General features: G+C 40.6%; 1 protein-coding gene across 1 annotated transcript in view; it reads left to right on the top strand.

Moving 5' to 3' along the window:
* The window catches only part of LOC129715239 (kinesin-1 heavy chain), an 85,859-nt gene that overhangs the window by 59,568 nt on the left and 13,403 nt on the right, over positions 1–12,888 (top strand). Inside the window, exons 16-22 of the mRNA XM_055665100.1 lie at positions 972–1,157; positions 4,450–4,567; positions 6,180–6,241; positions 6,351–6,460; positions 7,425–7,526; positions 8,323–8,383; positions 8,483–8,554. Of these exons, the coding sequence (XP_055521075.1) occupies positions 972–1,157; positions 4,450–4,567; positions 6,180–6,241; positions 6,351–6,460; positions 7,425–7,526; positions 8,323–8,383; positions 8,483–8,554 (711 nt within the window). The remainder of the gene's footprint in view (positions 1–971; positions 1,158–4,449; positions 4,568–6,179; positions 6,242–6,350; positions 6,461–7,424; positions 7,527–8,322; positions 8,384–8,482; positions 8,555–12,888) is intronic.

Raw genomic sequence — 12,888 nt, 5'->3', positions numbered from 1 at the left:
ACAAAGAGATGATTCATACCAGGTATGAACACGCACTCCACCATATTCCCACAGGTGTATTGTGCATATTCTCCAAAATACCACAAAGGGCTAAATTTGAAGAATTTGCAGGACGTCTGAAGATTCAGTATGTAAGATGGCAATGCTTATTTGTGCCTGAGGGGTGGGGTAGAACATTTGAGTCGGTTACCACAGTGAGGTTAAGGAAACATTTTTGCAAGGAAGATTTGGATGAAGGCAATGTTTTTCAAATGTTAGTGCACCTTGATTTATGTTGAATAAAGTTACCAGGGGAAAAGGACAACGTTGAGAAACTGCAATTGAAGTGCAGATCAGTTTTGACAACTAAAGGAAGACAGAGAAGCTGAATTGGCTAATCTTCAGAGGAATAGGTGCCTTGCAAATTTTATTTATCTTGGTGATGAGATGTCAAATGGGTTCAAAGCACAGCACATCACTGGAAATCTCCAGAATGAGGTTTGCAATTGAATAATATCCTCGAGTCTCAATAAATAATTGTATCACTCCAAAATCTTCGATCCTCCCAGATCTGTCTATTTCTTGTGTGTATTGCTTTTTCAATCATCCACCAATGATGGCCTATATCTTGAGTGCTGGAATTCCCTCAGTTATCTTCTCTTTGCTTCTCCTCTTCTTCTGCCTTTCCTCCTGTCGTTCACCCCTCCGTGCCCTTCTTCAACCACAAGATATTCTTTAAAGTGTAACTTCTTTGTCATATCTTCCAACATGTGACTCATTCAAATGGTGTTTGATCGTTTTGTTGAGATAGAAGATAAACCAAGTTGTGTGTCGTCTCTGGACTCAATAAAATGAATTATTTATATTAGCTACTATTTGTTATTTTTTTACTACAGTAATTTACTATAGTTATTAATGAATGCGATCTGTTTATCTGGGATCAGTGATGACATTGTGACACGTTCCGTAAATGTAAATTCATATCTCCACAGCCTGAAGGAAGTGGCCTCCTGGATGAAGAATTTACAGTGGCACGGTTGTACATTAGTAAAATGAAATCTGAAGTGAAGACCATGGTAAAACGCTGCAAGCAGTTGGAGGGTACGCAGGTCGAGAGTAACCAGAAATTAGAAGAGAATGAAAAGGAACTGGCAGCTTGTCAACTTCGTATCTCCCAGGTAATTGATGGCATAATTATATGGTTATATGGTTATAATGGATGGCTGGTTAATTTTATGCATATTACGAGCAATAATTTTGTTCCAAGGGAAAGTTAAGACAAAGCATTTCTTACAGAACTTTATCAGACCCTCTGTTTTAATCAGTGTGAGCAACGGATCTGTTCACTTTGTTTATATCATGGCCAGAAATCATTTTAGGTTAGAAAGATATTACTCTGTCAGTAAGTATTGTCAAAATACATGGCATTTTGAAGGCAAAGTAGTTCAACAAAATGATTATAATTAATGCATTCTGTGTCGCTCCTGTCAAAATGTTCTGTTTCTGCCTTTGATAATGCCAGCATTTATTTAAATCCATTGATTGGCACAAACATGTCACTTCTGAACTGTAATAATCCATTATACAGCAGAATTATGGCACGGGCAAATGTCACGATCAATTTTCATGTTCAGTTGATGCCTTGATTCAAATAAGTTCAAGTTGGTTCGTGATATTTGTTTTACATTTTCCGCTCTCTTGCCTTTGGTCCCAGTCGACAGTGAAAATGCCACTCAAATGTTTGCATTGAAGCTTGATGTTAGTGAGGGGAAATTATGAAAAAACATTCGTTTATAGTTCCTCATCCTGTTTTGTTTTAATGCCAGGTTGAAACCTATATACATTTAGTCAGACCTCCCAACCCTTTCTTTGTCATACTTATTTCGGTTAAGCCATTTATCAATTTGGAGACATGCTTCAGGGCAAACTCGTACTGCTTCTGCTTTCGTACTCCATTTTTCTATTCTTGTTGTACAGTCCCTCAGGATCCGGGATGACTTGCTTACACGCCCGTTCTTTGTGTTCTGAGGTGGTTGATGAGGTCAATGTGTACACACTGCCATGGTGCCTGTCTGATTGTGTGGGTAATTTGGGAGACGGTTTACTGCTTCTGCCATTTATTCTGATCCTTCGATAATCTGATAAGCATCCCGAAGTTCCTTGTGCACTAGGAGTTCTTATGAAGGAGGTATTGAGAATGTCCTTCTTCATTCCCCCCCCCCCCCCCCCCCCCCCCCCCCCCACTTGTCCACTGGTAATATTTTGCCATGGCTGAGCTTGGAATGCGTGTCAGATTCAGTTGCCCAGTCAAGCTGAGTGGGTAATTATGGCCACACTGCAGAGAATATTGGTTTTGGAAAGGACTCCTAGCCTTTTCTCTTATCCTGCCAATAGATTTGTAATATTTTATGGAGGCAACATTATTGGTAACTCCCCAGTGCTGTGATGCATTTGCTATTGATGTTCGTTGTTTTAGAAAAATGCAGAAAAGCAGGAATTACTGCTTTCTGGCAGACCTTGCATTTTATAACAGCTGTGAGGTCTTGATCTTCAAAAACCATGGCTTACTGAAGAAGGTGAATTGTCAAGTTCCCCAGTTATTTGAGGACCATGGGATTACTCTATTTATGAAGCAAGGTGGATTAAAATTCCTGGAAAATGTTCATCAGTATGATTTTTATTTTCTTCAGGAATCTTACACTCTATGTTTCTGATTAGTTTAGTTTAGTTTACAGATACAGCGTAGAAACGGTCTCTTTGGCTCACCGGGACCATGCCCCACCAGCGATCCCCATACACCAGAGTATTCCTACAGACTAGGGACAGTTTACAATTTTTACCGCAGCCAAATTTACCAACAAACCTGTCCGTCTTTGGAGTGTGGGAGGAAGCCCACACGTACATGGGAAGAACATACAAACTCCATACAGATAGCATCCATAGTCAGGATCGGACCCTGGTCTCTGCTGCTGTGCCATCATACTGCATCTCCCCCCCCCCCCCCCCCCCCCCCGTTGCTGCCCACCGCTGCCCCTGACATAAGGCCCAGACCAACCGACCATCCACCCAAGGAGGGGCTGGAGGGAAACTTGTATATTGATCTGTTCTTACATTTGGTTTTTAAAAACTGGCAATGGCTTACTCAATTACTTAAGAACTGCAACACTTTTATTGGAAAAGACATTTGCAAATTGAGAATATAGATTAAAAGAAAGCACCAACTAAAGTAAACTTTCGAATTGTGACATTTTCTTTCAGTAGAGTTGGAGTGCTCTATAGGCCTCCAATGAAACTCGTAATATCTTGTGTCTCAGGGTCTTCCTCCCTAATTCCCATATAAATCATGTGTGCATTTTTTTCATTGTTCATTTCTTGGGTTGTATTTTAAATGCCTGTTATCTGCATAATGCCACAACTATGAAGAAAATGGGTTTTATCCCACCATTTTGGGAAACGTCAGTAAAAAATGCTATTTCTGACATTAATACACAACAATGAGAGGCATAGATAGGGTAGACAGTCACTCTCTCTTCATTGTGGAATAGACAAATACCAGAGGGCACACACAGCATGAAGTGAGAAAGTTTAACGGTTAACAAAGCAGGTTTATTTATGCAGAGTGGAAGAAGCCTGGAATTCATTGCCTGGAGAGATGGTGGCAGCAGATGCGACAGTAATATCTAGGTGGCATTTTGTAGATACATGAACAGGACAAGGGATGAAGGGAAATAAACCATGTGCAGACAGATTGATTTGTTTAATTTGGTAGCATGGTTGGCATCGACATCATGGGCCAAAGGTCTGTCTCTTGTGCTGTACTGTTCAATGTTCCATGTAATTGAACATGCTTTTAGAAATCTATTTACAAAATTTGAGGAAGTGGGCATTTTTAGAAGTGTTTCCTATTACCCTTCAACCACTTGCATGACTACTATCTATTTATTGCTGCCATCCCTCTTTCTGGTGTCCACTAAAGTTATTCTATATAGAATAAAAGGACGGAACCAGGCATTATTGGCTCACCTCGTTCTTGCCTATCGTGATGTCTTATCTATGCGAGTAATATTTGCCTATATTATCCTTCTACCCCTTTCCTATTTAATTGCCTGTCCAAATGGCTTTGAAACATTGCAATTGTATCTGTGTCTATCACCTCCTCTGGCAGCTCATTCCAGATGATACGATTCTCCTTGTGGAAAAACTAACCTCCTGGATTTCCGTTACATTTTTCCCCATTCACTCTAAACATGTATCATCTAGATCTGGAATACCACACCCTGGGAGGAAAAAATACTATTTTTGTTTTAAAAGTTAATTGTTAATAAATTAAATGATAACATTTTTTTCATTTGGTAGAAATATCCTATAAAGGAAACACATCTGACTGTGTAGCATTATTTTTCCTTGCAGTATGGCAATATTAGATTTACCTTCAAGTTAAACCAAACTTTTTTTTATCAATGATCCTAGCACGAGGCAAAGATCAAGTCGCTCACTGAATACTTGCAAAATGTTGAGCACAAAAAGAGGTATCTGGAAGAGTCTGTTGATTCATTGAATGAAGATTTGGTGAAGCTTCAAGCGCAAGGTATGTGCAAGGTTCACAGCCCTCTGATCTTCCTGGTTTACAATATTTTTTCCAGATACAAAATTCATTCAAGATTTTAAGTTTATCTACAGAATGAATGTTCTAACTGTTATATCTACAAATAAAATATTTGCCTTGTCAGAAATTAGTAATATGCTAGAATTTGTGGGTTAGGAATAGGAGCAAGCCATCATTCATCAAGTCATGGGTAATCTTCAACGCTGTGCCATTTTCCTACATGTCCCTCGATACCCGTATATCCATTAGTCTTGCAATCATGTTTTTGAATGAGCTCAATAACTAAATCTCCAGACCCCTATGGGGTAGAAAATTCCAAAGATTTCAGAAGAACTATATCCTCAACTGAGGCCCGACGTGTTCTAAATTAAAAAAAAAATAATGTCATTATGTCTCTTAACTTGCACTCATCACCTCCATCCATAGTTCCTTCACTCCAGGGGAGAACAGAGCAATCTGTCCGGCAATGCAGAGATCTGGCATTAGTTAGAGAAGATTATTGAAATTCACCACACATTGAGGCTTTGAATAAAGCTAAATGCCTGAGGAATATATGGGACAATATGGCATGGGGGAAGGTATATGAATGAATAATGGGAATGGCAATGATGAGAGGCATCCCAGCTTTAAGGGGAAACCTAGGGATAAAGGCACGTAGTTTCATGGAAGTGGCGTCGCAGGTAGCAAGATGATGATGACGGGGTTTGCACACATGTGTATAGGAGTTGGAATGTTACAGTGCAACGAGGATGTTGGTATGACCACATTTGTAGTAATTACATCTAATTCCAACATAGGCAACATGTTCTGGATATCAACCAGAGGCAATCTGTGTAAAAGAAAGGAAGAACTAATCCTTCCTCTAGCAACCTTCCTTTAAAAACTCCTTCCTCTAGCAACCCTGAGTCCTCTTGATTTTGATACCACTACCATAGGGAAATTATTTTGACCAGCTACCCTTTCTAGGCATCTCTCAAACTTTTATGCTTCTGTTGGGTTAGTACTCTGCCTCCTTCGCTGCAGAGAAAACAAGTCCAGTGTCTCCCTATAACCTAAATCCTCAAATCCAGGCAACCTTGTCCACACTCCAGTGCAATTGCATGCTTCTTATAATTTTGTAACCTAAACTCGTCACAATATTGTAAGTGATTTTGTAAAATTGTAAAAAAAACACCCCCATTCTTATTTGCAATTCCCTGGCCCATGTAGGCAAACAAACATGATTCCGTCTTCATCACCCTATGCCACTTTCAGTGAACTATGGGCTTAAATATCTTGGTCTTACAATTAACGTTCTTTAGTGCCCTACCATTTGCCCCTATTGAGTTGCTAAATGTCATGTCATTAAGTTGGTAGCAAGCTGACCAAGTTTGTTAAGACGTTAAGTTTACTTAATTGCAGAGTGAAATAGGGTCCAGAAACCTCCCCTAAGTTCAGATTTTTGGTTTCGGATAAGTTTATCTTGAAATTTGATGGTATGCATACAATTTGTGTAGTTAAGCACTTTTAAATAGCTTGTTAAATTAAGGTTATAATCAAAGTAAGTGTTGAGATTATGGAAATATGTTTATTGCTGTTTATTATAAATTGATAGAAAAAGTACATGAAATGGAAAAGGAGCACTTGAACAAAGTACAGACTGCAAATGAAGTGAAGGTAATACCACTGAAACGGCAAATTAACTCTTGCTTTTGAAACATTTACCTATGGTTATTCAGATTTAGACGGAAAATAACATTTTTATCTTTCCATCTATGTTTTATAGCAAGCTGTAGAGCAGCAAATGCAGAGCCACCGTGAGACTCACCAAAAACAGATCAGCAGTTTACGGGATGAGATCGAAAAGAAGGAGAAACTTATCACTGACCTTCAAGAGTATGTTTCACAACTTAATAACTATTTTTTAATGCACATAAAATTTATAGACACATACAGCCAGCCACCTCTCCTTTTATGTGTGTTTGATGTATGAATTTTGGAATAATGCACGTTTAATTATTACCAAAGCTCTTATTTTTAAAATAATGCACACAAATTTGCTCCTGGCAGCGTAGTTACACGCGATGCTTGTCAAGGTACGGTGCGGTACAGCGGTGATGGCATGCAGTGAACTACTGTTTACTCTTTCTCAGTTTTTTTCCACACCGTCTTTGCTTTGTGTGCCTTCATTGCGAGTTGCTCTAGTGTTCATTTCGAGTTGCTCTATTTCACGCATCTGTAGTGTGAATGATGGCAGTCATAAATGAACTATTTATTGTGCAATGTGAATAGTTATATGACTTTCCCCCTAACCTGTACCATTTAAATATATTCTTAAAATAACAATATGTTTAATTTACCCATTTTTTGAAATACATGCTGCTTTTCAAGAAAGTAACCCCCACATGCAATGAGAGGTGACTGTACTTGATTTGGAAGATTTTTGCATGTATAAAGTTATTCTGTACATGCATTTCCTTCAGTAATTTCCCCAATCCATGGCATCATGTGGTAAATTTATCACCAATGAAAGCTAAATATTGTTTTGGGAAAGCAAGCAGGACAATTTCTAAATCTTTACAGTGGTATTTTACAGTTACATTAATGCCAGCCAATAACATTGAAACTTCACAGGCCTTGCTGAATGAATCTTACACTTGTTTTAATGAAAAAATTAATCTAGTAGTGCAAGAAGTTGATTGATTCACGTGCCAGGCACTACAGGAGCCGAGATATTAAATATCCTGTCATCTGAACTATGATCAGAATAACTATATATAACTGGTATATTAGCTATGATTTTAACTTATTTACTGCTTTAATGTCAATTGAATGTATGTTCCTTTCCAAACTGATACAGTCAAAATCAGAAAATGATGCTGGAGCAGGAACGGCTACAAGTAGAGCATGAAAAGCTAAAAAGTGTGGATCAGGAGAAAAGTCGTAAATTACATGAATTAACGTAAGTAGTGGAGTGGAGTAATATATCTAAACTCTATGCATGCTGGAAAATATTTCTCAACTCCTTGTTGTAAATGATCATAATTTATAGCACACATATTTCTTGTAGTACAGTACTTTATCATATGTACCGAGGTACATTGAAATTCATTTTTGTATACAGTTCAGTGCTAGTATCACTACACATAAGCATGTGTAGGAAAGGATTGCAGATGCTGGTTTAAATCGAAGGTAGACACAAAATGCTGGAGTAACTCAGCGGAACAGGCAGCATCTCTGGAGAGAAGGAATGGGTGACGTTTCGGGTCGAGACCCTACTTCAGACTTTGAGTCTGAAAACGGGTCTCGACACGAAACGTCACCCATTTCTTCTCTCCAGAGATGCTGCCTGTCCAGCCTGAGTTACTCCAGCATTCTGTGGCTACTTACTATACATAAGCAGTTGGATATATATTAGATAAGCATCTCAAGATACCGTACAAGTGTATGGCAGTAGTACACTGAGGCAGTGTACAGAGTCACCGGATTGGCGCCATTTTCAAGTCCCAGTTGTTGTAAGTGCAGGGATCTTGATCTGACCATTAGGGTCTGTTGTCCTGGAGGCGTTGCAGGGTCGGCCTGGCCAAGCATAGCTATGGTGTCCTCCGCCACTGCTAATAGATTGTAATGTACCAAAAATTCAGTTGCATATCTATTTATTAAAAAACCCCATTAGATTTGGACATTGAAAGTCCATGTAACATGTCATCACTCATGTGATCATGTGTGTTCTAAATAAAACGTTGTACTGCTTTTAGCATTATGCAGGATCGGCGAGAGCAAGCTAGGCAGGACCTCAAAGGACTTGAAGAGACTGTGGTAAGTGAACCTAGAGAAGTACTTCTTGCAAGTATGCATTTGTCCAATCAAGTTATTGCGCACAAATTCATTGACGCGTTCTCATGTTTATTTCTTTAGGCAAAAGAGCTCCAGACACTCCATAATCTTAGGAAGCTTTTTGTTCAAGACTTGGCCACGAGAGTCAAAAAGGTATGCAAATGACTATCTTATCTCCAGGCACTGTCTGTAAACATTTGAAACATGATGGCAATCCATTTTGGTGTTCAAACTGGAGGCATTTGTTTTATTTGTCCATTAAAGTTTAGACTTTGGATCTTCAGTCATTTAAATTAACTTATCATGTTTATCAGAAATTTAATGGACTGGTATCCATGTTTACGGGCAAATCAAAGCAAAAAAAGAAAATGCTGGTAATGCATAGTCTGTCAGATTTTGATCTGAAATAGTCACATGGTGTCTCTTCCCACATTTGCTCCTTGACCTGTTCAGATATTCCAGCATTTTTTGTTTGAGAAAGAACTGCAGATGCTGGAAAAATCGAAGGTAGACAGAAATGCTGGAGGAACTCAATGGGTGAGACATCTATGTAGGCTTGTGGGTCGAGAGCTTCTTCAGGATGTCGCGGGGGGGGGGACGGGAAAAAAGAATGGAGGGAGAAGTAGCTTGTGGATTATCTGAAAGAAAGCAAGGACAAAATTAGGAAAGTCAATGTTCATACCGCTGGGGTGTAAACTACCTAAGCGAAATATGAGGAGCTGTTCCTCTAATTTGCGCTGGGCCTCACTCTGGCAATGGAGGAGGCACAGGACAGAAAGGTCAGATTCGGAACGAAAGGGGGAGTTGAAGTGCTGAGCCACCGGGAGATCAGGTTGGTTAGTGTGAACTGAGCGGAGGTGTTGGGCGAAGCGATCGCCGAACCTGCGCTTGGTCTCGCCGATGTAGAGAAGTTGACACCTGGAACAGCGGATACAGTAGATGAGGTTGGAGGAGGTGCAGGTGAACTTCTGTCTCACCTGGAAAGACTGCTTGGGTCCTTGGATGGAGTTGAGGGGGGAGGTAAAGCAACAAGTGTAGCATTTCCTGCGGTTGCAAGGGAAAGTACCAGTGGAGGGGTTGGTTTGGGTGGGAAGGGACAAATTGACCAGGGCTATGGAGGAAACGGTCTCTGCGGAAAGCAGAAAGAGGAGGAGATGGGAAGATGTTACCAGTGGTGGGATCCCGTTGGAGGTGGCGAAAATGTCAGAGGATTATATGTTGTATGCGACAGCTGAAGGTGAGGACAAGGGGGACTCTGCCCTTGTTACAAGTGGGGGGATGGGGACTACGAGCGGAGCTGCGGGATATAGAGGAGACCCTGGTGAGTGCCTCATCTATAATAGAAGAGGGGAACCCCCGTTCCCTAAAGAATGAGGACATATCCGATGCCCTGGTCTCCAGCACCTCATCCAGGGTGCAGATGCGGTGTAGACGGAGGAATTGGGAGTAGGGGATAGAGTCCTTACAGGAAGCAGGGTGGGAAGAAGTCTACCTGCATTTTCTGTGCTTGTATTTGTAAATTGCTTTATTACAAATTCAGAATAACGTAAATGCTTTAGATTTAATATATTTGTCTCGTTATAGTACAATCATGCAGGTTAATGCAGAAACCAGTTTGTACACAGCAAGGTTTCACTGTGTAGGAATGGTGATAAAAGACCAGCAGCACATTCAAAAAGTTAGTAAGAAATCTAAATGTATCAACTTTCCTATATGCGCCTCTTGAAACGTGTGCAGTGAAAAACTTTATAGTTACCTGTGGCGATCCACAAGCTGGGGGCTCCATCCAGCTTATCCGACCCGGCAACCAACCTTGCGGGCGCTCTTCCAGCGCCGCCCGCTAGCAAGCTAAAACCCTAGAAGGCTCATAGCTCAGCTTACGCACAGCGCTTAAGCTTGCCCGCTGATGGTATCCCAGGGCTGCGACGCCGCTCCCAACTTTGAAAGCTGGGGTTAATATTTGGAGCGCCCTTGCTTGGGGTTTGCTGGGGTCCTACAACCGGCGCGGGAATGGCTTTGGCGGCCATTCATGCGGATCTTACTCCAGCGACCCGCATTGACCAAAAACCTGGACTCTGTATCATTAAAAAACGTGTGCAGTGAAAATTAGGTGATCACAAGCCTTGCAATAACTGTGTAAAAAAAAAAAAGCTCTTAGCTCAACGTGGCTGCTTTAGCCAATGTTGCTTAAAACTGAAATAAATATAGCAGCCCTCTTGGTTCTCCTGGACGGGAATGGCTTCTGGTATCCATATCTTTCCAGCAGCAACCAAAAACCTGGACTTTAGGGAGCTGCTCCAATGTTGCTTCTCCCCAATGACTTGTCTCATCTCTAACACATTCCATTCATACCAGATCTGGTGTGTGCAATGTTATTCTTTACCAGGTATGTATTAGAGCTTAAAAGCTAAACTACTCATTTGCCTGCACATATTCCATATCCCTCCATTTACTACACATCTATGTGCCTATTCAAAAACCTCTTAAACACCACTGTCATAACTGCCTCCATCACCATCCCTAGTAGCACGGCACATTCCTTTTAAACTTTGCCCCTTCACCTTAAAGATATTCCCTCTAGTGTTTCGATCTTTCTGTCATGGAAAAAAGGTTTTGATTGTCTACCTTATCTATGCCTCTCAGAATGTTATATAATTCCATCAGATCTCCCATCAACCTCCGGCATTCCAGAGAAAACAATTCGTCAACTTCTCCTAATTCCCTCGAATTTAGGCACTTTTGTGCCCTTTCCAAACCCTCCACATCCTTCCTGTATTGGGGTGACTACATATCTGCAATACACCAAATACGTCAAAAGTAGTGATCCAAGGTGGCTTACCGCCAACTTTATGGTGGCAGTTTTGGATGGGTAATAAATGCTGTCCTTGCTACTAATGTCCCGATTCCAAAATAGTACATTTTTAAAACAAAATCAACACCCACTGAACTGTAAGAATCTTACCCACAGCCACTGGAGAAAACTGTGCTGGCACAGGCAGAGCAGAGATTCACCAGAGAACCCAACACGAGGCCCTCGAGGGAGCCAGGAAGCACCTTTCCTCTTGTAGTTGGTGTATTGCCTTTGTTGGAAGCTTTGCTCACTCACACAGCTCGTTTCTCCCGTACAGCATCCAAGGACCACTGATGCGGCTGTCTTTGTTGTAATTGAAGTATTGCCCAGCCCAACTGTTGCTGCAGTAATTATTTGATACCACTAGAGGTCACATGTAATCTATTACTTGGGAAAACTAAAACATTCCCCTTTTTGTACAATTGCCAAAATTGTACTTATTTGGTTTGTGAGTGAGATATGTGCTTTACTTCTGCTCAGTGTAAACCTACTTCATTTTGTTTACAATCTGGTTTGTAGCTGAGGAGGGTTACTATATTTAGGGATATTAATCTTTGTAATTTAACCTGTAGTTAATATTGGTTTGGATGTATTTATTTATTGGTGATGGGGGTTTTCAGCATTGGCACGTGGATTAACTGTACATTTTGTCAGTCCTTGTTGGGGCCATGCAATTTTACATGTAATCCATGCTCACTTTGTTTACAGGAATTGAAATACTTTCACTGGATGTATTAAGAACAGTATTAATGACTTGTTTTTCACCCCCAAAAGTGATTTAGTTTAGAGATACAGCGCGGAAACAGGCCCTTCGGCCCACCTACTCCAGCGATCCCCGCACATTAACACTATCCTACACACACTAGGAACAATTTCCACTTACACTTATGGTATATTCTGACCAGTTAGTCACTATTGGATTCAGTTTGTAAGGGCACTTAAAACCCAATGAAAAGCTATCATAGAATTAAAGTACCAGATTGGCCTAAGGAACATAAAATGATTGTAGATGCGGGCAATTTGGCTCTCCAAGCTTGCTCTTCTGCGTTCAATATTATCATGACTGAACTGCTTCCAGGCCTTTTCGCATCTTCTATGCCACTTAATTCCCTGGTCTTTCAAAAAATTATCAAATTCCTCTCTAAATACCCCCCAATGATCTTGCCACCCAGGGGAATTCCAGAACGTCGCCACCCTTTGTGAAAAGATTAGGCTCTTTTATTTGAAGCAAGAAGTTTGAGGTATGATCAAATACAGGATCAAAGTTAATAGTTTGATAAGAGAACTTAATGCAGGAGCTTATGAAAGATGTTTTGATTTGAGAATGAAATAACTCCTTTATCCCAAGGAGTGTTGAAGTTGTGAAACTCAAATAGTAGTTGACATGGATAATCTAGATGAGCACATTAGGGCAGAGGCATTTGGGGGTACGGGGGAGGGTGGAAATTAGAATAATATTCTGGGAGAAAATGATAAGTGAACAGGGCCCTATGGGGTGTGTAAATGCATAATGTTTGCACCATGGGGCTTTGTGCAATGCTCTACGCAGTTATATAATGCTGATGGAAGTAATTGCTGATGAAGTGAGATGCATTCACTGCACAGTCATGGAAAGTTGTGCCCATTGTAGTTCCAT

The sequence above is a fragment of the Leucoraja erinacea genome, chromosome 2 (genome assembly GCF_028641065.1).
Source record: "Leucoraja erinacea ecotype New England chromosome 2, Leri_hhj_1, whole genome shotgun sequence".
NCBI lineage: Eukaryota > Metazoa > Chordata > Chondrichthyes > Rajiformes > Rajidae > Leucoraja > Leucoraja erinaceus.
This window is presented reverse-complemented; position numbering and strand designations above follow the sequence as displayed.